At 39.8% G+C, this 27085-nt stretch overlaps 1 protein-coding gene across 2 annotated transcripts in view; it reads right to left on the bottom strand.

Moving 5' to 3' along the window:
- Positions 1 to 27085, bottom strand: part of KCNQ5 (potassium voltage-gated channel subfamily Q member 5) — a 699309-nt gene that overhangs the window by 75530 nt on the left and 596694 nt on the right. The window contains exon 10 of one of the 2 annotated variants that reach the window (XM_040428645.1): positions 16012 to 16068. The exons of the other annotated variant lie outside the window; for it this stretch is intronic. Coding sequence (XP_040284579.1) covers positions 16012 to 16068 — 57 coding nt within the window. The remainder of the gene's footprint in view (positions 1 to 16011; positions 16069 to 27085) is intronic. 2 annotated transcript variants of the gene reach the window in all.

Here is a 27085-nt window from a genome sequence, read left to right as displayed (position 1 = left end):
AAAGAAAAAAACTGTCTTTGTTGCCCATAGCAACCAATCACAGCACAGCTTTCATTTTTTAATAGCACTATAAGAACTAAAAGCTGTGCTGTGATTGGTTCCTATAGGCAGCAAAGTTGTGTGTGGTAGTAGAATCTCACCTTACCTTTGTGGAGACAACAGAACAGTCCAAAAGATGATGGATATGGGAAATGCTGATTCTGTACAAAACATACTTTAAAGGGACATTTCCATCTTGGACATTGTTGGCCTATCATTAGGATAGGCCATCAATGTCAAGTGTAGGTCACCTGTCTAGGACCCGCTCCTATCTCCAGATTGGGACTTCGAAGTGAACAGAGAGCAATTGCACGTGTGCGGCCACACTCTATTCACTGCTATGGTAGTTCCGAAAATTGAAGACCAGTGGCTCAGCTATTTCCGGCAGTTCCATAGTAGTGAAAGGAGAGGTGGCTGATCTTGTGCTATCTAGAAAGGAACGGGTCCCAGAGGTCCTAGTGATATACCATCAATGTCCCACATCGGCCAAACACTTTAAGTATTGCCACACGGGGTAGAAGTTCCACTGTGGATTTCTTTTTGCGGATTTAAGATTTGCAACACAAGTCATTCTTGGAAATGGAGCTTTTACACTGCATGTGGATGAGATTTGTTTAAATCTCATCCACTTTGCAGCTTCTGAAAAATGTTGCGGATTTACCTGGTGCAGTTCCACTTTGGAAAATCCTCAGCGCTTACTACAAGCATGGCCGGTACAGCCACTAGGCCACACATTTCTATAGGTCAATCAAAGTAGACATATTTCCAAAGCACCAGAAATCCAATAAAACTTACTGTTTTATCAGCCATAGCGTAAAACAGGGGTGCACAAAGTTTTCTGGTTGGGGGCCACATTGCCAGACTGAACCAATGAAAAGTGCCGAAAATAAAATTTAAAGGGGTATTACCAACTAAAACAAGGAATTTATGGCATATTGAACATACTGTAATGTCTGGTTACACTTTCAGGACTCCCATCTAATGGGAGAATACATGAAAAATACATGTGAGCAGCCACAAGACATAGACATACATGTTTGTCACCAGATGGTTGGGGGCTGCACAGAATGGTATCAATGGCCGCAGGTTGTGCACCCCTGGCGTAAAGGCATAAAAAGGCAATATTGCCGCTATACTGGAGCCTTGGAAATTTGCTCAGCTTGTTTATATGCCAGTAAATGGAATGCCATATCAAGTTAAAGGGAACCTGTCACCTGCAAAACGCATATTAAACCGACCACAGTACCTTACAGTATCCCCCAGTGTGTTGCTAATCATATTTTTCTTTGCTCTTTGCGTTTCTTCATACTTGTTAAAAACATTGTTTTAATGTCGGTTGGCGCTGTCTCCGAGTCAGGCTTGAAGTCAAGGGGGCAGTGGCCTCCTTGCTTCAAGTAAAGCTAAGCCCACCCCTTACCCCTCCTCTACAATTAGATGGACATGCTGCCGGGATCGCGCTCTTCTAGCGCATGCGCGGTACGCTACCTGTTACAGCGCGATCCTTACTCACCCACCTACATTTTGCTGACTGCGGATGCTCCGGACAGTTTGATTGCGCGCGCGCCCGGCCGTCACGCTGTAACAGGCAGCGTACCGCGCATGCGCTAGAAGAGCGAGATCCCGGCAGCATGTCCATCTAATTGTAGAGGAGGGGTAAGAGGCGGGCTTAGCTTTACTTAAAACAAGGAGGCCGCTGCCCCCTTGACTTCAAGCCTGACTCGGAGACAGCGCCAACCGACATTAAAACAACATTTTTAACAAGTATGAAGAAACGCAAAGAGCAAAGAAAAATATGATTAGCAACACACTGGGGGATACTGTAAGGTACTGTGGTCGGTTTAATATGCGTTTTGCAGGTGACAGGTTCCCTTTAAGAGTAGTGTAGAGAACACACAGCAGATCCATGGGTCAATGAATTGGCCACTAAAGGGGTTGTCAAGGAATTGAAAAACATGGCTGCTTTCTACTAAAAACAGTGACATACTTGTCACTAGTATTGAGCGTGAATATTCGAATAGCGAATATTTTTATCGAATATCGGCACTTCGCTAATTCGCGAAGATTTGGAATATAGCACTATAAATTCGCTATTTCGAATATTCGTTTATTTTTTATTTTTATTGTTAGATTTTTTTCTTTCCCACTTCCCAAAAGTGGTTCTTACCTGTCCTGAGGATTCCTGGCTTCCTGGCTGCTCCAGTCAGTGCCCGTTGCCGCTTCTGCCGACTTCCGTGCTCATGGAGCGTCCCCATCACCATGGGAACGCCTCCATACTAGAATGTACTTTCGGATGTGAGAATTAAGTTAAAATCGCAATGCGATTAATATAACTTGAAGTAATCGCATTGCGATTTCAACTTAGACCTGGTTTATTATGGTTGGCTTGGTAGAATTAGCAAAGATGACGAATATGACAAATGTATTCGTCATATTCCTCAAAACGAAGATAATGAAGTATTCTCCATCTTCGTTTTAGCTCCATATTCGTCAACTTCGCTAATTCTAGCAATCAAATAGGAAAGTTGACTAGAGACAGCTAAGTTTTTAATTCGCTATGCGATTATATTACTTTGCTTTTTTTAAATAAATAGAATAATTATAATAATTATCAAGTATTATAATTATTTTATTTATAAAAAAAAAGCAAAGTAATATTATCGCATAGCAAATTAAAAACTTAGCTGTCTCTAGTCAACTTTCCTATTTGATTGCTAGAATTATCGAAGTTGACGAATATGGAGCTAAAACGAAGATGGAGAATACTTTGTTATCTTCGTTATGAGGAATATGACGAATACATTCGTCATATTCTTCATCTTCGCTAATTCTACCAAGCCAACCATAGTAAACCAGGTCTAAGTTGAAATCGCAATGCGATTACTTTGTTATATTAATCGAATTGCGATTTCAACTTAGTACTGCTATATTCCATATTCGTTAACTTCGTTAATTCTAGCAAGCTGACCCATTAGAAACACAGCTCTAAGTTGCAATCGCAATGCGATTAATATAACTTGAAGTAATTGCATTGCGATTTTAACTTAGAGCTGTGTTTCTAATGGGTCAGCTTGCTAGAATTAACGAAGTTAACGAATATGGAATATAGCAGCGCTAAGTTGAAATCGCAATTCGATTAATATAACGAAGTAATCGCATTGCGATTTCAACTTAGACCTGGTTTACTATGGTTGGCTTGGTAGAATTAGCGAAGATGACGAATATGATGAATGTATTCGTCATATTCCTCATAACGAAGATAACGAAGTATTCTCCATCTTCGTTTTAGCTCCATATTTGTCAACTTCGTTAATTCTAGCAATCAAATAGGAAAGTTGACTAGAGACAGAGAAAGTTTTTAATTCGCTATGCGATAATATTACTTTGCTTTTTTTTTAAATAAATAAAATAATTATAATACTTGATAATTATTATAATTATTCTATTTATTTAAAAAAAAGCAAAGTAATATAATCGCATAGCGAATTAAACACAGCTGTCTCTATAGTCAACTTTCCTATTTGATTGCTAGAATTAGCGAAGTTGACGAATAGGTAGCTAAAACAAAGATGGAGAATACTTTGTTATCTTCGTTTTGAGGAATATGACGAATACATTCGTCATATTCGTCATCTTCGCTAATTCTAGATTTCAAACCAATAGGAAAGTTACCTTAAGTTAAAATCGCAATACGCGATTATTTAAATCGCATATTAATCGGGATAACTAGAATAATGACGAATATTCGATTTCGACGAATATGAGACGAATATTCAAGCGAATATTCGTGAATTTCATCGAAATCGAATATAGCACCTCCCGCTCATCACTACTTGTCACCAGGTTGTGTGCAGTATTGCAGCTCAGCCCCACTCCTGTCAATGGAGATAAACTGCAATACCAGAAATGGCCGTTGTATAAGCATGGTGCTGTTTCTGGGAGACATGATTTTAAATTCTGAACAACCCCTTTAAGTATAAGTACCTTGTCATTTTTAGAAGTTTAGTTTCAGCTTTTCTTGGAGCAGAAGTGCTCACCTTAAATCCATAGCTTCATCTAAATGGTTCCCACTGATCAGGATATACACAGATGTTTTCTCACAGGCCTCTCCTGCAGTGTGCTTGCATGCTCAGGTCCTGGCAATTGTTGTCATAGAACCTGCATAGGAAATAAGCTACAATTATCTCTGCGCATGCGTGCGCAGTGAGTTATACCTTATAGTAAGTCACAGGGTGGGTCATGACAACTGCTGACCTGAGCTTGCAGGCAGATTGCAGAATGGTCTGGTAAAAGACACCTGTGGATCTCTTGAGCGGCAAGGACTAAATAGGCTAAGTCTTTCGGTTTGGTAGTGGCTGCTTCCACTCCAGTCAAAATCTGGATTTGTAGTCATTGCTTACTGAATCACTTTAAAATGGTTGTGTCGCCTCAGCGAGTGGCGTCTATCATGTAGAGAAAGTTAATACAAGGCACTTACCAATGTACTGTGATTGTCTATATTGCTCATATGTGCTCATATGTGCGAGCACAGCCACTGCTGCTGGATTGCAGGTTGGTCATAACCATGGAAACAAGCCATGTATAATGTGATGAAAAAATAAATCCAAACAGCAAAAGAGCCAATATGGATAATAACAATACATAGATTGTAAGCTCTTGCGGGCAGGGTCATCTACTCCTTTGTACCAGTCTGTTAAAAGTTTATTTTATTTTATATTTGTGTAACCCCGGCTGAATGTACAGCACCATGGAATTAATTGCGCTTTAAAAGAAATAATAATAACAATATATTAGTAAGTGCCTTGTATTAACTTCTTCTATGTAATAAATGCTATTTGCTGAAGTGACACAACCCCTTAAGTCAATATTTTTTTAATTAGTAAAGCCATTTTTCTCACATGTTATAGCTTTTACTTTTATATTAAACATGCCTCCCAATTCACAAAGCTTTTCTAGTTAAAAATAACTAATACTAACTACATGCTTTATGCATGCACATATAAATAATCAACATGCAAGCTGTTACAAAAAACGATTACAAAAAATAGGCTGCATGCTGCAGTTATTAACAAAGGAGTTAAACATACAATAGTTAATCTAGTGGTTATTTTACTGTACTAACACCACAATGATTTGTAATGCAGAGAAGTCAAACAGAAGTACTAACAATTAAAAAATATAACTTAAAGTTTAGAAAATCTAAAACTCCTATCCAAAATGATCCCTTCTTTTGCAACACAAATGTAAAATATTCACAGTACTTTTTATCAATCACCTTCCTGATGTAATCATTAAAGTACCACTGAACTTTGAAAAAACTTTTGCTATGTCATAGGACATATCATATGTTTTAAAAATTGGGGGTCTGAGTGCTGAGACCACAGATTACTAGAATGAGGAGAAAGAAGCAGGTGCTCTCTCTCTTGTCGCTGCAAGAAATGGGCTCAGTAGAAAGTATATGGGTCCATCTCGATTCCTTCTCTGACATTAAGGCCCCTTTCACACGAGCGTGACAGATTAGGTTCAGTGAAACTCGCACCATTTTGCAAACAAGTTCAGTCAGTTTTGTCTGCAATTGCGTTTAGTTGTTCAGTTTTTTCCACACGAGTGCAATGTGTTTTTGTGCGTTTTTCACGCTCGTGATAAAAACTGAAGAATTACAAACATCTCCTAGCAACCATCAGTGAAAAACGCATTGCATCCGCACTTGCTGTGTTTTTCACGCAATGCAGAACTGATGTACACATGTACACAGACCCATTGAAATGAATGGGTCAGGATTCAATGCGGGTGCTATGCGTTCACATCACGAATTGCACCCGCACGGCAAACTCGCTTGTGTGAGAGGGGCCTAAGGAGAGAGAGGACTCTATGTGAGCACTTACCTTCCCTCATTCTAGCGATCAGTGGAGGTTTCAGCACTCAGACCCTCACCAATCAACACCTTTGATAAGTTGCTATGACATATCAAAAGCCTTTTTACAGTTCAGTGACACTTTAATTCATGCAGTAAGTCCTCATCATTTCTGTAACGGTCATTAAAGAGGTTGTCTGGCAAGAAAGATGCTTTTAAACATGAAATTAATAAAAACGTACTATTATACTTTTTCAAATGTGAATCGCTGTCCTGATTTTAGAACCTCTCTCCATGTGTTGGTTATATGCTTGAAGGGGCTGTCTATCTCAGTTTATTAGCTGAGCAAGCCCTCTCCTCGGTCTCTATATGAAAGATAAAGTAACAGTGGGCTGACTAATAAACTGATCCAGACAGACAGCCCCTTCAAACACATTACAGGCACAGAGGATTAGAGGAAATTCCATTTCTGTGTTGAAATGAAAGTGGAGCTTCTTTGTTTTTTGTTATCTTCCTTGCCATTTACAATATATATATATTTTTTTCACAACCTGTTTATTTTTTGCATTTTTGTGTTGAGAAAACTCAGAGTGAAAACTCTTTTCTTTATATATAGATGTAAAAGCTATTCACATTTTGTTTGCAACTTGAGTAATAAAAGTAAAATACTCGGTAAAATGCATGCTATTCTGTATTAAAGGGCTTCTGTCACCCCACTAAAGTGATTTTTTTTTTTTGGGCTAGTTAAATTAGTTATATTGCGATATATGAAAATATAATGGTGTTACTTACTTTGATCCAGCAGTTTCTTCCAAAAACGAAGTTTTATAATATGTAAATTCGGTCTCTACCAGCAAGTAGGGCGGCTACTTGCTGGTAGCTGCTGCAGAAATCCGCCCCCTCGTCGTGTTGATTGACAGGGCCAGCCGGGATCTCCTCCTCCGGCCAGCCCTGTCGGCATTTCAAAAATCGCGCGCCTGTGTTCATTCGGCGCAGGCTCGTCTCCTCAGAACTCCCTCAGTGCGCCAGCGCCGATGACATCACCGAAATAGAAGACGTCATCGGCGCAGGCGCACTGAGGGAGTGCTGAGGAGACGAGCCTCTTCATCTCAGAGCGCCTGCGCCGAATGAACACAGGAGCGCGATTTTTGAAATGCCGACAGGGCTGGCCGGAGGAGGAGATCCCGGCTGGCCCTGTCAATCAACACGACGAGGGGGCGGTTTTCTGCAGCAGCTACCAGCAAGTAGCCGCCCTACTTGCTGGTAGAGACCGAATTTACATATTATAAAACTTCGTTTTTGGAAGAAACTGCTGGATCAAAGTAAGTAACACCATTATATTTTCATATATCGCAATATAACTAATTTAACTAGCCCAAAAAAAATAATCACTTTAGTGGGGTGACAGAAGCCCTTTAAGTATCAGTCTGATTATAGTAAATCATTAATACAACATTCCATGGAAATAGTGCTAGTAAAAACTGAAGCTATTACTGGCCTTGGTATTAGTTATTCAGCAAAAATAATGCAATAATGGAAACTATTTGAAAATTATTGTCAAAATGTTAAGCAGATGTAGAAGGCATCCTTTTCTGCAGACTGATATGTAGTCTATGTGCCATTTCAAGTTGCATTAATTTATGCATTAGATATGGGAATGTCTGTTGTTTGGTGTAATATTATCAATTCTCCTAATAATCTTACTTTGTATACTCTCAACTGTAGGTTTGGCAGCTCTTTCAGCATTCTATACTTTATTTAGTATTTTACTATAATCTAAGGAACAGAAAGCAGAAGACCAGCAAAGACAAGAAAGAAATCTAAAGAAGAAAGACCATAAAAGTGGGAAACAGAACAAACAAGAAGAGAAGCTAGGAGAGAAATATAGAATTGGTCTGAATCAATTTACTAGGCTGGATGTGCCTAGTTGAACAGGAGAATTCTTACTATGTATTCTTTGGAAAGTATATCTGAAAGTTAAATGAGTTGACCACTTTATTAAAGAATCTTTAAATGCCATAAACATTTGGGCACTAGCATAGGAAACCCAAAGTCTTCTCATTTCCTACCACAGTTCCCCATTTCTGTGCCCCCTGCTGCCTATGGATTCCATCTGTAAACTGTGGCTGCTGTATCCATGGCAATCAAGCTGGTGGCAGTCACATAATTTACCTATGTGACCACTGGCCCAGACGCAGCCTCTTCTGCGCTTGTGCTGATAGCATTCAGCACATGTGCAGATACAGTTGAAACCAGAAGTTTACATACACTATATAACAAGATACATATGCATGTTTTTCTCAATATCTGACATGAAATCAGAATAAACCTTTCCTGTTTTTAATCAATTAGGATTACCAAAATTATTATTATTTGCCAAATGCCAGAATAATGAGAGAGAGAATGTTTTAAGGCATTTTTATTACTTTCTGCAATGTCAAGAGTTTACATACACTAAGATTACTATGCCTTTAAACAATTCTGGACAACCCATATGATGATGTCATGTGTTTGGAAGCTTCTGTTAGGTCTGTTGGCAACATCTGAGTTAATTAGAGACACACCTGGGGACGTATTTAAATGCACACCTGAAACAAACTTTTTCTTTGAGCAGTATCATGGGAAAATCTAAAGAAATCAGCCAAGATATCAGGAAGAGAATTGTCAACTTGCACAAGTCTGGCTCAACCTGGTGTGCCATTTCGATACCTGAAGGTGCCTCGTTCATCTGTACAAACAATCATACGCAAGTAAAAACAATATGGGAATGTCCAGCCATCATACCGCTCAGGAAGGAGACGGGTTCTGTGTCCCAGAGATGAACGTGGTTTATTCCGACATGTACATGTCAACCCAAGAACAAAAGCAAAAGACCTTGTGAAGATGATGGCGGAAGCTGCTAAGATTGTGTCAATATCCACATTGAAATGAGTACTGTGTCAACATGGGCTGAAAGGCCACTCTGCCAGGAAGAAGCCATTACTCCAAAAGAAACATAAAAAAGCCAGATTAATGTTTGCAAATGCACACAGGAACAAAGACCTACATTTTTGGAGACATGTCCTGTTGTCTCACGAAACTAAAATTGAACTTTTTGGCCATAATGACCATCGTTACGTTTGGAGGAAAAAGGGAGAAGCTTGGAAGCCTAAAAACACCATCCCAACTGTGAAAAATGGTCGTGGCAGCATCATTTTGTGGGGTTGTTTTGCTGCAGGAGGGACTGGTGCCCTTCACAAAATAGATGGCATCATGAGGAAGGAAGATTATGTGTAAATACTGAAGCAACATCTCAAGACATCAGCCAGGAAGTTAAAGCTGGGGCGGAAATGGGTCTTCTAAAAGGACAATGACCCGAAGCATACTGCCAAACTGGTTACAAAGTTGCTTAACCCCTTAAGGACACGGCCATTTTTTGCAAATCTGACCAGTGTCACTTTAAGTGGTGATAACTTTAAAATGCTTTGACTTATCCAGGCCATTCTGAGATTGTTTTTTCGTCACATATTGTACTTCATGACACTGGTAAAATGAAGTAAAAAAAATTCATTTTTATTTATAAAAAAAAAATACCAAATTTACCAAAAATTTGTAAAAGATTGCAAATTTCCAAGTTTCGATTTCTCTACTTCTATAATACATAGTAATACCTCCAAAAATAGTCATTACTTTGCATTCCCCATATGTCTATTTCATCATTTTGTGAATGCCATTTTATTTTTGGGGAAGTTAGAAGGCTTAGAAGTTTAGAAGAAAATCTTGAAATGTTTAAGAAAATTTCCAAAACCCAGTTTTTAAGGACCAGTTCAGGTCTGAAGTCACTTTGTGAGGCTTACATAATAGAAATCACCCAAAAATTACCCCATTTTTGAAACTACACCCCTCAAGGTATTCAAAACTGAGTTTACAAACTTTGTTAACCCTTTTGGTGATCCACAAGAATTAATGGAATATGGAGATGAAATTTCAGAATTTTACTTTTTTGGCAGATTTTCCATTTTAATCAATTTTTTCCCCCAGTAACAAAGCAAGGGTTAACAGCCAAACACTACTTAATATTTATTACCCTGATTCTGTAGTTTACATAAACACCCCATATGTGGTCGTAAACTGCTGTACGGCCACGCGGCAGGGCGCAGAACGAAAAGGACGCCATATGGTTTTTGGAAGGCAGATTTCACTGGAATAATTTTAAGCTGCCATGTCACATTTGAAGACCCCCTGATGCACCCCTAGAGTAGAAACTCCAAAAAAGTGACCCCATTTTAGAAACTACACATCTCAAGGTATTCAAAACTGATTTTACAAACTTTGTTAACCCTTTAGGTGATCCACAAGAATTAATGGAAAATGGAGATGAAATTTCAGAATTTCACTTTTTTGGCAGATTTTCCATTTTAATCCATTTTTTAAAGTAACAAAGCAAGGGTTAACAGCCAAACACAACTCAATATTTATTACCCTGATTCCGTAGTTTACAGAAACACCATATATGTGGTCGTAAACTGGTGTACGGCCACGCGGCAGGGCGCAGAAGGAAAGGAACGCCATATTTGATGGTGTTCACCTGAGGGGTTAGGTCATGTGCTATTTTTATAGAGCAGGTTGTTATGGACGAGGCAATACCTAATATGTATAATTTTTTTTATTTATTTAAGTTTCACACAATAATATCATTTTTGAAACAAAAGAAAATCATGTTTTAGTGTCTTCATAATCTTAGAGTCATAGTTATATTTTTTTTTTGGCCGATTGTCTTAAGTAGGGTATCATTTTTTGCAGGATGAAATGACTGTTTTATTGACACTATTTTGTGGTGCATATGACTTTTTGATCGCTTGCTATTAAACTTTTTGTGATGTAAGGTGAGAAAAAATGGCTTTTGACACCGTCTTTATTAAAAATTAATTTACGGTGTTCACCTGAGGGGTTAGGTCATGTGATATTTTCATAGAGCAGGTTGTTACGGACGTGGCAATACCTAATATGTATCATTGTTTTTATTTATTAAAGTTTTACACAATAATATCATTTTTGAAACCCAAAAAATCATGTTTTAGTGTCTCCATAGTCTGAGAGCCATATTCTTTTTATTTTTTGGGCGATTGTCTTAGGTAGGGGCTCATTTTTTGCAGGATGAGATGACGGTTTGATTGGCACTATTTTGGGGTGTATATGTCTTTTTGATCGCTTGCTATTACACTTCTTGTGATGTAAGGTGACAAAGAATGGCCTTTGACACCGTTTTTTTTTTTTTTTTACAGTGTTCATCTGAGGGGTTAGGTCATGTGGTATTTTTATAGATCAGGTTGTTACGGACGTGGTGATACCTAATATGTCAACTTTTTAAATTTTTTTACATTTAACACAATAAAAGCATTTTGAAAACAAAAAAAATCATGTTTTAGTGTCTCCATAGTCTGAGAGCTATATATATTTTTATTTTTTAGGCGATTGTCTTAGGTCGGGGCTCATTTTTTGCGGGATGAGGTGACGGTTAGATTAGTACTATTAACGCCTTTTTGATCGCTTGGTGTTGCACTTTTAGTGATGTAAGGTAACAAAAAATGGCTTTTTAGCACAGTTTTTATTTTATTTTTTCGATGGTGTTCATCTGAGGGGTTAGGTCATGTTATATTTTTATAGAGCTGGTTGATACGGATGCGGTGATACCTAATATGTCTACTTAAGTTTTTTCCCTATTTTTTACAAATTTTTTTACTTTATTTTGGGAAAAGGACGCTTATTATTATTTTTTTACTTGAAACTTTAAATTTTTTATGTAAAACTTTTTTTTTTTTACTTTATTATTTGTCCCACTCTGGGACTTCAACATTACAGGGTCTGATCCCTGTTTCAATACAGCACAATACACTGTAAGATGCTAACAGTTGCCTGACCGCGGCATATGAGGGGTTAATCCTCCAGCACATGGGGGGAGGAGGGACCGCAGGACGAGAATGCTTGTCCTGGGGCACTAAGTACTAGCCCTTTAGGACGAGCATTCTCGTCCTGGGTCCTTAATGTGTTAAGGATAACAAAGTCAAAGTTTTGGAGTGGCCATCACAAAGCCTTGATCTCAATCCTATTGAAAATTTAGGGACAAAGCTGAAAAGGTAGGTGCGAGCAAGGCAACTAACAAACATGGCTCAGTTACACCAGTTTTGTCAGGAGGAATGGGCCCAAATTCAAGCCAACTATTGTGAGAAGCTTGTGGAAGGATATCCAAAATGTTTGACCCAAGTCATACAGTTTAGGGGCAATAGTACCAAATATTAATGAAATGTATGTAAACTTTTGACTTTGTAGAAAGTAATAAAAATGCCTTAAAACATTCTCTCTCTCATTATTCTGGCATTTGGCAAATAATAATAATTATGGTAATCCTAATTGACCAAAAACAGTAAAGGTTTATTCTGATTTCATGTCAGATATTGAGAAAAACATGCACATGTGTCTTTTTATATAGTGTATGTAAACTTCTGGTTTCAACTGTACATGCAGCAGAATCTCCTGCATCTGCACACGTGCTGAATGCTATCCATACGTCCAGGGCATTGGTCATGTGAGTAAATCATGTGACTGCCACCATCTTAATTGCCATAGATGTGGCAGCCGCCAGCACTCAGATGGAATCCATGAGCAGTGAGGGACACTGAACTGGTGTGATGTGATAAGAACTAAGTGAGCTTGGGGTTTTCTATGCCAGTGCCAAGACAGCACTCCGGTGTTCTCTTACTAGGCCAATGAATTTATGTTCTTTAGTCACTTTGCCCAGGCTCAGCTCAGTCCCATTCAAGTGAATGGGGATGAGCTGCAATACTAAGCACAGCCTCTATCCAATGGAAGGCACCATGCTTGGTAAACTGTGTGGTACTCACAGTGGCCTTTTCAAGCAGCTTATATGGGGGGGGGGGGGGGGGGGGGGGGGGGGAATGCTTTTAGGAAGAGTCAGCGGCAATCACCAGAGCACCGTGGCCTCTTCAAACAGCTGATGGTGTTGGACCCCAAACGATCTGATATTGAGGATAGGTCATCAATATAAGAATCTTGGGAAACCCTTTAAAATACTGAAGCTTGCCACTAAAGTCAAAATAATATAATTGCCAATCAATAATTTATTAAACATTTACAGTCATGTGAAAAAATTAGGACACCCTTTGAAAGCATGTGGTTTTTTGTAACATTTTTAATAAAAGGTTATTTCATCTCCGTTTCAACAATACAGAGAGATTAAAGTAATCCAACTAAACAAAGAAAACTGAAGAAAAGTCTTTTCAAGATCTTCTGTAAATGTCATTCTACAAAAATGCCTATTCTAACTGAGGAAAAAGATAGGACACCCTTGCCCCTAATAGCGAGTGTTACCTCCTTTGGCTGAAATAACTGCAGTGAGACGGTTCTTGTAGCCATCTACCAGTCTTCGACATCGGTCTGAGGAAATTTTACCCCACTCCTCAATGCAGAACTTTTTCAGCTGTGAGATGTTTGAGGGGTTTCTTGCACGTACAGCCCTTTTCAAGTCACCCCACAGCATCTCAATGGGATTCAAATCTGGACTTTGACTTGGCCATTCCAGGACTCTCCATTTCTTCTTTTTCAGCCAATCTTTGGTTGATTTACTAGTATGTTTTGGGTCATTGTCATGTTGCATGGTCCAGTTCCGCTTCAGCTTTAATTTTCTAACTGATGGTCTCACATGTTCTTCAAGCACCTTCTGATACACAGTAGAATTCATCGTGGATTCTATGATGGTGAGCTGACCAGGTCCTGCTGCAGCAAAGCAGCCCCAAACCATGACACTTCCACCTCCATGCTTCACAGTTGGTATGAGGTTCTTTTCTTGGAATGCTGTGTTTGGTTTACGCCAAACATGTCCTCTGCTGTTGTGTCCAAATAATTCAATTTTGGACTCATCTGTCCAAAGAACATTATTCCAGAAGTCCTGGTCTTTGTCAACTTTATCTCTGGCAAATGTCAGTCTGGCCTCGATGTTTCTCTTGGAAAGCAAAGGTTTCCTCCTTGCACACCTCCCATGCAAGTTAAACTTGTACAGTCTCTTTCTGATTGTAGAGGCATGTACTTCTACATCAACAGTAGCCAGAGCCTGCTGTAGTTCTCGAGATGACACTTTAGGGTTTTTGGAGACCTCTTTTAGCATCTTGCGGTCTGCTCTTGGGGTGAACTTGCTGGGGCGACCAGTCCTGGGCATGTTGGCAGTTGTTTTGAAAGCCCTCCACTTGTAGACTATCTTCCGGACAGTGGAATGGCTGATTTCAAAATCTTTTGAGATCTTTTTAAATCCCTTCCCAGACTCATAGGCTGCTACAATCTTTTTTCTGAAGTCCTCTGACAGCTCTTTTGCTCTCACCATGGTGCTCACTCTCACTTCAACAGTCAGGAGCACACCAAACTAAATGTCTGAGGTTTAAATAGGGCAAGCCTCATTCAACATGCAGAGTAACGATCTACTAATTATGTGCACCTGGTGTGATATACCTGTGTGAGATCTGAGCCAATTTAAGAGGGAATACATGTGAGGGTGTCCTATCTTTTTCCTCAGTTAGAATAGGCATTTTTGTAGAATGACATTTACAGAAGATCTTGAAAAGACTTTTCTTCAGTTTTCTTTGTTTAGTTGGATTACTTTAATCTCTCTGTATTGTTGAAACGGAGATGAAATAACCTTTTATTAAAAATGTTACAAAAAACCACATGCTTTCAAAGGGTGTCCTAATTTTTTCACATGACTGTATGTGTTCACAGTTTGCATAAGTGTCTGATTGGTGGGGGTTTGATCACTGGGATCCCCATCAATTAAAAAAACTGGGTGGTTGTGTTTTCCCGCTTGAATGGATCAGTGGTCACACATGCCTGTTGCCACTCCATTTGACTATATAGGACTGCTGGGGGTAGCTGAGCACTGTACTCGGCTATCTTTGGAAGTCCCATAAAATTTAATGGAATGGAGCATCAGTGAACTGACACTCCATTCAAATGGGGGACATGGGAACCCCATTCAGGTGATTGGGGGTCCCAGTGATCAACTAAAAACTTATTCGCAATCCTATGGACAAGAGATAAGTGTTGTTCATAGGAGGATCCCTTTACCACTAGGGTAAGATCCAGACTTTTTCCTTTAATATTCAGTCTCGCTCAACACCACCTGGCATTTTTGAAAGTGTCTCACAAGATTGAATGGTTGGGGGGCCTTTACTTCAGACACAAAGAGGGAGATTTAGAAGCATTTTGCACTTGTCTTGATATCCCGTTTGCTGCTGGATGATGCGCCTAATATATGTCTAAGTGGTCATAGATTTCTGTCTTCATTTGTCCCAAAAAAACTGGTGAAAATGAAGATAAATTAGTTGTGGCCGCTGGCTATGCCCCTCCACTCCCACTTTCAGAAAAGTTAAAGTAAAGTAAAAACAACACTTTTTTTTAAGCCAGAAATAAGGCACAGGCAGAAGATAAATCTCCTCCACAATACCTATGGGCTTTCCTGCATCCAGGAACAAAATCTTACAAATTACATTCCCTGTTTAATATTATCCTCCAAATTGTAGACATTTTATGTGGTCTGTCACAAAACAAAATGTGCATATTGCATATACAATCCACACAATCTAATGAAGCAGAAGCCTAGCGGCATATCACTGACTGCCTTTTAGCATAATGTAACAGGTCTATCCTGGTTTTAATCCCTTTTTTAATGACACCAGTCATTTTAATTATCCCATCTGTTCAGTATCTGTTTTAGCTACTAATATGAAGGGGTGTTGTGTTTCATTATGAGGAACACAAGGGCGATTTCATTTAGACAAGCCTGCATGTTCAGTTATTCATTCTCATATCAAATTCTATTTTTAAGACAACATCATGTCTGGGAAGTGGCAAGAACAAACTGCCAGCATACAATACAGCATCACAGGCAGCAAGCAGCAGAGAACGTTGCAAGCAGATTGAGAGTTCCACAAAATCCAAAATTAAGGCCAAGGAAAGGAGAAAGATTAGGCAAAGACAGATTAGAGAGGACAAAGCACAGGAAGAAGTCGCCCATCATGCACCTTCTATCAGCTGGCATTCTCAGATGTCATATGAGGAGACAGGATGCTGAATACCTAAGGTTCCGATAGCTGTACATCCTGAAGAGCTTCTGCTTATTACTACAAAGCTTACTAGGAGTGAGGGGAAATAGAGGATCAGATTACTAAGCATGGCACTCTCAGGAAATGGGTTAGAGCTCATTACGTACTATTATTACAGTTTATTAAAGATGCACCATCCATGCAGAGAAACTTCACACAGTATTTGCAAAAAACAAAACAATTACGACAGCCGGCAGATTATGAGATTGGCATGTCCTATGTGTTATCAACAAACTGTGTCAACTTTTTTCCATTTCTATAAGATTAGATGTTGAGCCAGTAAATGGCTGAAATTACATAATGAATAGTAACATAGTATATAAGGCCGAAAAAAAAGACATTTGTTCATCCAGTTCAGCCTGTTATCCTACTATGACCCAAAAGTGAATGGGCACCTTATTATATACAACCATTGTAAAAGATAGTATTAGTGGGGTCTGGGAGCCGAGGCCTCCACTAATTACTAGAAGTGATCCCATCATCCACTCTTGGCTCTATCTTCACAAAGATGAAACCATCACAGTCCATGGTTGAGCAGAGGCCCATGGAAACTAATGGGACAAGACAGTATGAAGATGTTGCCTCTAATAGTGGTTGTACTCTGACACCCACTAATACTAGACATCTTCTAATATGTCCCTATGCCATTCAGAGAATGGAATTTTGTGCACAAAAAAGCACACTCACAAGTTACATTCACACAATGGTCTGGTGCGATCGTCACATGCAATTTTTTTCCCCACAACCTGGGGTTGAAGTGGATACATGTCATAGAAAAAGCTCTAAAGTGTGTTATATCTAATGAGAAAAATATTTTATAACAAAATGACTGTTCTTAAAGAATGATGATGTTGAGGGGGTAGGCCTAGCTTTGCTAGAGAGAAATAGTCATGTTCTATATGAAGTCTGATTTTCATTACTTACATTCATCATGGGATAAAACCTGGGTCAATGTTCAGTCCAAATGCTATCCATTGTAAAAGTGACCACATCCTTAAATGGAGTCTACCAGCGGTTTTGACAATGATAAACTATTTTTAGCAGTAGGTAGGGACTGAGCAGAGCAGTACAAGTTTTCTTGTCAGGAGTAGTGAGAATATAAAGATTTATTTTGACAGATTCTGCTACTTAAGTGCACTGGAGGTGGAACATCACTATGAAGTGTTCTCTACATTGAGCTGCTTCATAGTCCCTCCCCTGCTCTGTGTGACAACTGTAGTGGTCTCCTGGTTGGATGCTACAGCTGGCACTCAGAGGGTGGGGGCTGTGAAGCAGCTCAATGCAGAGAGCACTTCAGTGAAGCCTCACCCTGATATTCTGACTACTCCTGATAAGAAAAGCTCCATATGAAGGCATTAGAGATGAGTGAATCGCAGTTGACAAAGTGGAATTCGATTCGAATTTCAGAAAAAACTCGATTTGCACCGAATCCGAATTTCCTCACGCTTCGTGGTAACGAATCGCATTTTTATACGTCTTATTTGCCTTGAATTAGGAGCCAGTGAGTGAATTACAGGAGCACAAGGTCCGACACAGCAATCTTCCATTCTGGTGCACATGTGAGGCCCGTCTGGTGCACATGTGAGGCCCGGGCTATATCAGCCAGTCTTGGGTGGGGCTCAGAGCTCTCTGCCTCCTCCCATTGTATGGATGGTCACATGCTGGAGGTTACTGGGAGATTGCTGTGAGTCGAACCTTGCGCTCCTGTAATTCGCCCACTGGCTCCTGGTATTGCCCATACGGCCCAGGTAGGTTTAACGTTAGGTCCCAAGCTACTTGAGAAACCTTGGCGCAGTGCTCGGGCTCAGACATGTCCTCCAAGCAGAATATGTTGGCTAATCTCTCAATTTTACACCAGTATGAGGGTAAGTAAGACCGCAGAGTGCACCTGTCTTTGTTTTTGTTATATTATTTTTACTGTTTATAACATCCACACAGTTGCTATCCTGTGTAGGATGTCCATTGTGGTACTTGTGGTCCGATGCAGGCATCCTCCATTGTATGCATTTTTGCTGGGGATTGCCATTAGCAGCGGGCCACAAGTGCAGGATCTGCCCCCCTGTATAGATGCACCACTGCATATGGGGTTGAGCACTTCCTGCTTTTTAATACCGCACCAATGTGTAGTTTGTATATTTAATTTTTTGGAGGTGTAGAAACTCCTAGTCTGAATGTGCCTTTATTTCCATCCACAGGCAGCATTCTGGTGCACATATGAGTCCTCGGCTATATCAGCCAGTCTTGGGTGGGGGTCAGAGCTCTCTGCCTCCTCCCATTGTATGCATGGAGGTTACTGGGAGATTGCTGTGAGTTGGACCTTGTGCTCCTGTAATTCGCCCACTGGCTCCTGGTATTGCCCATACCCACCCAGGTATGTTTAGCGTTAGGTCCCAAGCTACTTGAGAAACCTTGGCGCAGTGCTCGGGCTCAGACATGTCCTCCAAGCAGGATATGTTGGCTAATCTCTCAATTTTACACCAGTATGAGGGTTTAGTAAGACCGCAGAGTGCACCTGTCTTTGTTTTTGTTATATTATTTTTATGCAGGCACAGGTTGCAGTAGAGTAAGGGGGCGTGGCAGCAGGAGTTGCAGCAAGAGGCCTGAGCTCCCGATGTCATCTAGCGGTCATGTCTTGACCAGCAACCCAACGGTTCTTGAATGGTTGACTCGGTCATCCACTTCGTCCCAAGTGACATCAGACACCCCAGCCAAAAGTCGGTGGGTTTGTCAGACTGCCTTTGTCCTTTTCTGTTCCCTCAGCCAGAGAAGTATTATGTGCAGTGGGCTCAGCTCCACTATATACAGGTGAAACTCGAAAAATTTGAATATCGTGCAAAGTTCATTTACTTCAGCAATGCAACTTAAAAGGTGAAACTAATATATGAGATAGACTCATTACATGCAAAGCGAGATATTTCAAGCCTTTATTTATTATAATTTGGATGATTATGGCTTACAGCTTATGAAAACCCCAAAGTCACAATCTCTGGTACCCTTTGTTAAGGGGGTATGGATTAATTAGCTGACTAGAGTGTGACACTTTGAGCCTAGAATATTGAACCTTTTCAAAATATTCAAATTTTAAGTTGCATTAATACAACTCCTTTTAAGTTGCATTACTGAAATAAATGAACTTTTGCACGATATTTCCAAGTTTCACCTGTATAGAGAGGACAAGCTACTAGAGGACAGTCAGCAGCTATTGGCCAGACAAGATGTGGAGGAGATATCCACCGCTTCCTCCGGTAGGCGGGCAAGTAGTGATGAGGAGAGTGGCATGGGAGCTGGTGTTGTGAGCGGTCAGGCTCCTGACCCAGAGACCGTTGAGGAGGACAGCAGTGCCGTGCAGACAGTACTCGATGATGATGATGTAGCTGATCGCATTTGGGAGCCGGGTGAATTAGGGGCTTCATCATCATCGTGAGAAGAGGGTGGCAGCTTGCCCGTGAGGCAGCGGCGGAGCCAGCAAGTCGCTAGCGTGGCTGGGAGTCAGCAAGGTGGCAGCAGTGGGAGGTCGGGAGCCAAACATGCCCAGGGTAGACCAACCGCTTCGCAGGAGCCTACCTGCACGGAAAGTAGTGGTGCAGGGGTTCACGGAAGCAGCGGCGGTAGCAGTCAGTCAGTGCAGAGTGTTGGGGGTAAAATTACCTACTCGGTGGTGTGGCAGATTTTTGTTAAGCTGCTGAAGGAGGTGAACATGGTCATTTGTAGACTCTGTCGGCAGAAGGTGAAATATGGCCAGGGTGTCAATGTTGGCACCATAGCCTTGCGTCAACATATGCAGTGTCACCATAAAGTGGCCTGGGAGAACCGTGGCTCCCATGTGGTGGTCCAGCCTGCTGCAGCAACCGCTGCATCACCCGGTGGCACGCACCCAATTTCAGGCAGTCAAAGCTCCACCACCGACTCCTCGTCAGTCATTCCGTCAGCAATCGATCACCAAATCGACTGCCAAGAGACAACAGTATGCATGAACTCATCCAATGGCGCCGAAGCTGAATGTGTTCCTGGCCAAGTTGCTGGTGCTGCAGTCCCTCCCTTTCCATTTGGTGGACTCTGCACCTTTCAGAGAACTGATGGCTTGTGCCGAGCCGAGGTGGAGAGTCCCAAGCCGTTATTTCTTTGCCAAAAAGGCAGTACCAGCCCTGTACAAGTATGTAGAACAGAAGGTGGGTCAGTCCTTGAGCCTGTCGGTGTCTGTCAAAGTGCACAGCAGCGCCGACGTGTGGAGCTGTAACTATGGTCAGGGACAATACATGTCCTTTACGCCCACTGGGTGAATGTGGTTCCTGCGCAGCCACACCAGTAACTTAGCCAGGTGACGGCGCTTCTGCCTTGACATTCTCAAGCTGTTGGTCATGCGACAATGTCCGCCTCTGCCTCCCTTATCGTCCACCATGTCCTCAGCCTCCACTGCAGGGACAATTCACAGTGTCCCTCCAGCATACCACATGTGCAGGGCATGGCAGTGTCGCACTGCAGCTCCGCCCCTGTCCCCATTATAGTCAATCGGTACAGAGCGGCAGTCCGGCGGCACGGCGAAATAGCGGCAGGACGGATCCAACAGGGTGAACAGCCTGTCGGATCCATCCTGCCGCTAGTGTGAAAGTACCCTAAATTAAGTGTGCAGTGATTCTAAGAGAGACGCCTCTCATCTGCATGTCATACTGACTCACAGTATGGTTTCTCTACCACAGCAGACTCCCTATGCGTGTTACTGCAAGGCACAGTGTTCTACACCACTATAAAGGCTCTCTGCAGCCAGGAAATAGCCATTTTCTAACGCGATTCGCCATAAATAAATTCGTATCGAAACAAATTTTTTCGCTCATCTCTAGAAGACATGTATGTCATGCTCTTCCCAGCCCATTCCTATTGTTGTAAAAAATGTAACTTGCTCAAATGTGCTAAAATACCTCCTTTAAATTTAGTTTCCACTTTCTGATTTGATCCCAGTATGTACTAACAAAAACACATAAACTTAGTCTGAACTGAGCACAACAGAACAAGTATTAATAACGGAACTGAAGTATAACTTAAACTATGTAAAAAAAAATTACTGTCTTATGATACTGAATTCTTGAAACAGTTTATGTGTATTCATTTTTTATATTTACCTGATATTGGTAAATACATTTTTAATGCTCTCTATCTAACAAACTTAGACTCCCACACTAAGTTAACATAACTAAAACATACAGTAACTCCAGTTTCAGAGGTAGTCAGCCTTGAGGTTCAGATCTAATGTAACAACATATACAGTGCATGAAAAAAAAACCATTCTGTTTTCACACAAAAGAGAGGTAATCATATTTAGGTCATAGAATGTACTTGTACAAGGCACTCAGTTTGAATCTCAGTTTAGATCTGATAAAAGTTTCTACATGCCAATTGATTTTTGTACACATACATGTATATTCCAAAAAGGAGCAAAAACATTGCTTATTTGCAAAATATAAAAATGGCACAAAAATAACAAATTATTCTTTGAATCAGAGGAAGATTGGATCTGTTAGCCAATTTGATCACAGAAACAGAGAGGCTACCTGTGACTCATCATACAGTAAGGAAACTTAAGCTGGCCATACACTAGTGATATCTGGCATTCATAATTATTGATTCTGACCACTTATTGCTGTCATTTGCTATTTTTATGTGACACAAAAGACTGTGCTAGAGACTAGCCACAAAAGAGATCTGTAAAAACTCTGATGTAACCTTTGATTTTATTTTATTTTTATTGTCACATGCAGTTGTAAATAATACTTGGAAAATTGTTTGTGTCACACAACAGATTTGCACCCTGTCAATAAAGGCTCAGACAACAGATCAAGACAGAAGGCCAAGTCATCAGTCCGTTATGTTAATATATGATCTTGTTAACCAGAACGACAACCTTCACAGACAAAGCAAGTCAAACTGATGACTGAAATGGGTAGTGTATGGCCTGCTTAAGGTATCATGATCAACACAGCACCTCTCATAGATTTACCAGTAGATCCAGATATGAAGGCCTCAGAGGTTAAGAATTTATTTTGTGACTGTGAAATACTTTTTGTAGTTTTTGATAAATGATTATGTAAAAGAGAAAATACACATTTATTAAAAACAAAATATATGTATTTTTTTTTATTATTTCTTTGTATTTTTTCACAAAAACTGTAGCAAACCTATGTCAAACTTATGCCACAATCACACAATGAAAAGGGACAATTCTGCAGCTAAAAAATATCCAAATATAAGGTGTATGTATTTGTATGTGTGGTTGGAGGGATAAAAATATTGGTTATTATGAGCTATGCTTATGAGAATATGATTTTTTGTGAACTTATTTTTCTGTCGACTACATTGTTCTGATTATATACAGCCAAATAAAAAGATATAACAAGACGCCAGAGTAAGAATAACTATAAATATCCTCTGGTTGTTTATTTTGTGCTATTTGCTAATGATCAAGATTTTAAATTAGTTAACAAACAATAACTACCGCCACCAGACATCATTAGAACTTAGAGACTCAGTAATCCAAATCATATCCCTGGCTTATATAAATAGCAAAATAACGACACAATAATTTATGCTGAAGTAACACATTTTACACTAGTCTGCGAGTCTTCTTATTCCGCAGTATTTGAATTTTTGTTTTTCTTTTCTTACATTTCTAAACTAAGGGCTATTGTTAAGATAATTTCTTCTATCTTTTTTTCTATCTTCACTCATTTCTTTTTTTCTTCTTTTTTCTCTTTTCCTCTTCCTAGTTAAATGCAGGCTGTACCAATTTGCTAAATGTCAGAATTGCCATTCTTGGTTTGAGGAGTAAACAGACTGCACAACTATATATGCATTGTTTAATACATCAGTTGTTCTTTGTTATCATAATTTTGTAAATCTATCTAACCTAGAATTACCGACAATGTTTACTTTTACATCAACATCTAGCAAATTAACCATAGTACAGTATGTTCTTTTTCAAACATCAGAATACACTGTATCTCAATGTTGATGCCATAAACAACCAAGAAATATGGAATAACCTTGAGACTCAATTAGAATATTAGATGTAGCCTGTTGGGGATAGTGTTGTGAATGGCCACAATTGCCAAATTTGTTTCAAGCACAGCCACTGACCATGACAGTTTTATAGCTATATACACAAATGTCTTGCACAGGTGATGAAGATTGGCATGTTAAGATTAAAATTAAAGAGCCTCTGTCAGCATGATCAACTCTATTAAACCAAGGATACTACCTGGTAGGGTTGATCATGCTGATTAAAATTATACCTTTCTTTTGTCTGTATGTTAAACAGCTGCAGAGCACCATAGAGTGGGCTGAATCCTTGGAGCACTGTTTTGGTTTATTCATAGTCACAATATATAATTATAAACAAACTAGTAACATGCATTTGCTTTCTAAATATAGAAAACTACACCTCTCAAAATTGTACTTAGAAAGCTAACACATATTAATGGTGTATTTATAATCATATATTGTGCCTGTGAATAAACCATGTATTAGCTTTCTAAGCATAGAAAGCCTCTATATAGTAAGGCTATATTTATTATATTATAGGTTAAATGAGGGAGAAAAAAATAACTAAAGAAAATAATCTGGAAGTCTATCCTGGGATTTGAACCTTGGACACCTACATGCAAGGCTGACCACTTAACTCCAGGCTATAGCCTTATCATATCCAGAAGAGTGGTTTTCTATAGTTAGAAAGCTAATACATATTCCCTGTCACGTTCGGGTGTGGGAGGGAAACACCACACCGAACATAGGAGGAAAAGGGGTGAAGGAATAAGGCCTGGAAATTAGGAAAAGGAGATGGACACCTCTTAGTAAAACCCTAATCAAAGCCCTGACTTACTACCAGTATGAACAGACCACAGAGGTAGGTGAGTTCATACACAGGAATACCTAATGTCCTAACTCACCCTATAGGATCCTGGTACTAATGTCAGGATGGAGTCAACCTGTTCCTCCAAAAGGAAGGACAAACAGGAGTCTCACTCAGGCCTTAATACAAATGACAGGGAAATGCAACACACAACTTCAAATGGCTATGGCAGCACCAGAAACTCAACTGAAATCCACACACTAGCTATCCACAACTCAAACTGAAGCTATAAACTGCATAGTATAGTGGGAGACACAACAATAAATGGAGAAGGTAAAATGACCATAATAGCCACACATGGGCAAAGAAGAAAGTGTAGCAAGCAACAGAAACAACACAGACGTCATTTGATCCAAACAGAAAACATGTCAGATCAAACCACGTGTTGCCAGTCTCACCGTCTCCTGCCACCTGTCGCAGGAATGTCTGTGACATTACCAATGTCTTTTTAATCATATATTATGCCTGTGAATAAACCACTAATATGTATTAGCTTTCTAAGGCTAGAAAACCATTATTCTCAACATGGTAAGCTATGGTAAGTAGTGTATATGATATGTACATTCCATGACACAGCTCTAGGACACAGCTCTGCCCTCAGCATGCTGATGTCTAGCCCTGTCATTTAAGGGGTGGGGGAATGTGCAGAACACAGGGGTGTTAAAAAAGCAGTGCACCAAGGACTCAACCTCACCCCCTGGTGCTCCAATATGCTCCTTTGCATGTGAATAAAATTGTGATCTCTCTGAAGCTGTTCAACATACAGAAATTTTAATCAGCATAATCAAGCCTACCAGTCAGTATGTCTAGGTTAATAGTTTTTATCATGCTGAAAGAGCCTCTTTAACTAGTTCTGAAAATAAGATATGATTGTGGAAAATCCACACTGGAATGCCAATGTATGATGTAAGAAGGAAATATATTACAATAATATAGTGAATGTAATCTTCTCACCAGAGTCTGTATTTATGAGTTATTCCGTCCCTTCTGTTTCTCAGCTGTGTCATGTGACCAGCAATCAGACTCTCCAAATAACAAAGCATCTTATGTGTGGACAGGAAGTCAGTTTGACTACATATTCCTATGGGAGCCTCAATGTCAGTCTAGGAATGAATAGAGGAGTAACTGACTTCCTGTCCTGTGTCAGCTGGAGATCAGAGTGTTGGTCACATTACACAGCTGAGGATCAGAAGGGAGGTGGGAGGTTATTACTTACAAATACAGACACTGGTAAGAGGATTACCTTCACTACAAACTACAGTTTACATAATGTACAAATGGAAAATGCAAATGTGATCGCACACTACATCCAGCACTCTGCCCTGCCTCCATGCTGGATGAGACACTGGTGTACATTTTGGCCAAAGCGTAATAAGCCACTCACCGCGTCAAGGTCGTCTCATTTGAGTGGTCCCTAACGCTAGTTCCTACCTGTTCATGGGCCATGACAGCCACACGTTAGGGACCACTCAAATGAGATGACCTTGACGCGGTGAGTGGCTTATTACGCTTTGGCCAAAATGTACACCAATGTCTCATCCAGCATGGAGGCAGGGCAGAGTGCTGGATGTAGTGTGCGATCACATTTGCATTTTCCATTTGTATATGTATTTCGCCATAGTGATATGCACCTACATACGGGTTGTGCTGACCCAATCCCCCACAGTTTACATAATGTATCTTTCTAACAGGTCAGAGAATATTAGAACTTTAAGGTGTCTTATGTCCCCCAAAATGATACCAATGAAAACTACAGTCGTTCCACAAAAATAAAGCCCTCACGCAGCTCTGTCGAAAAAATAAAGCCCTCATGCAGCTCTGTCGCAATAAAGCTAAAAAAATGTTGTAGGCCTTGCAGCGAGGAGTTTTTATTGTGGAAAAGTAGTAAACCTTAAGAAAAAACTATATATATATATATATATATATATATATATATATATATATATATATTATGAAACACTACATTTGCACTGAACCAGAGAATAGAAACAAGAGAAAAAAATGAAAATAAATTTCAGAAATGTTCTCTATGAACATGTGTGGTCCTTGTGAGTCAGCCCCTTCAGCCCTGATAACTGATAAAATATGGCTATCTATATAATCACAAAATCTTATTAAAAATAATACTACACCAATTTTGGATGTATTATCATCACATTTCATACACTAATGTATTAGAGAACTGGGGTTTCGTAATGATAGATTATTATTGGACTTGCCTTTCAAGGGGTTCTTCGGGAATTGAAAAAAAAAAAGGTATAAAAAAGTCAGTAAAAATACAGTCATAATTACCTTCAATTTGCAACAGGTGCTCTTTTTTTTGGGGGGGGGGGGGGGAGTGTAATCTTATAAATATTAACGGCCGCTGTCCTATTATAGAAACCTATCCTAGAATGTAAAGAAGATGGCCATAATACTGTACATTTTCCTGTTCAGGCTAACTAGAAGCCTGACAGAATTTTGGAGGCACGAACTGCGGGTGCTGCAGCTGATGTGGAAAAGCACAAGATGTCTCCTCAGCTGAACAACCACCAGCTCTGATGCTGTAGTTGCGATCCACACGTTCAAAATCCTAGCCAGGAAAAAAGAAACAATATAGAGTATTACAACCCCCCTCCCTCATGTAGGTCTCAAGCAACACACAACCCATCCTATATACATTCTAGGGTAGGTTTCTGGCACAATACGGTGCTGGTTTAAAATTACAACAGTTTTTACCCCCCCTCCCCCAGACAGTATGTGTATTTGTTGCTAAGTGAAAGCAGTTATGACTGATTATGCTGACGTTTTTATTTTTTTCTATTCCCAGAGAACCCCTTTAAAGCACATTACTCACAGACTCTTTCACAAAATCTATTCACAGACTATAGGCTGCAGTTAACAGCACGCTGCATCAGAGCATTTATGTCATCAGATTTTAAAGGGTATAATATTAATAATTGCACTATATTTTAAGAATGTCCTGCTTCTACAATTCCCTAGGTTATTTTCTGAAATGAACACTGCTTTTTGGCAGGACAAGCATATATACATTTTTAGTGTACAAAAATAAAATTTTTGAAGTCTTTAATAGAAAGTAATGTGTTGGTAGTCTATATGATTTGCACCTGGTATAAAAGCCCTTTGCGCCTGTGTCTCATATTTCTA

This window comes from Bufo bufo, chromosome 4 (genome assembly GCF_905171765.1).
Source record: "Bufo bufo chromosome 4, aBufBuf1.1, whole genome shotgun sequence".
Lineage (NCBI taxonomy): Eukaryota > Metazoa > Chordata > Amphibia > Anura > Bufonidae > Bufo > Bufo bufo.
The sequence above is the reverse complement of the archived record's forward strand: the minus strand, read 5'-3'. Positions and strand labels throughout refer to the sequence as shown.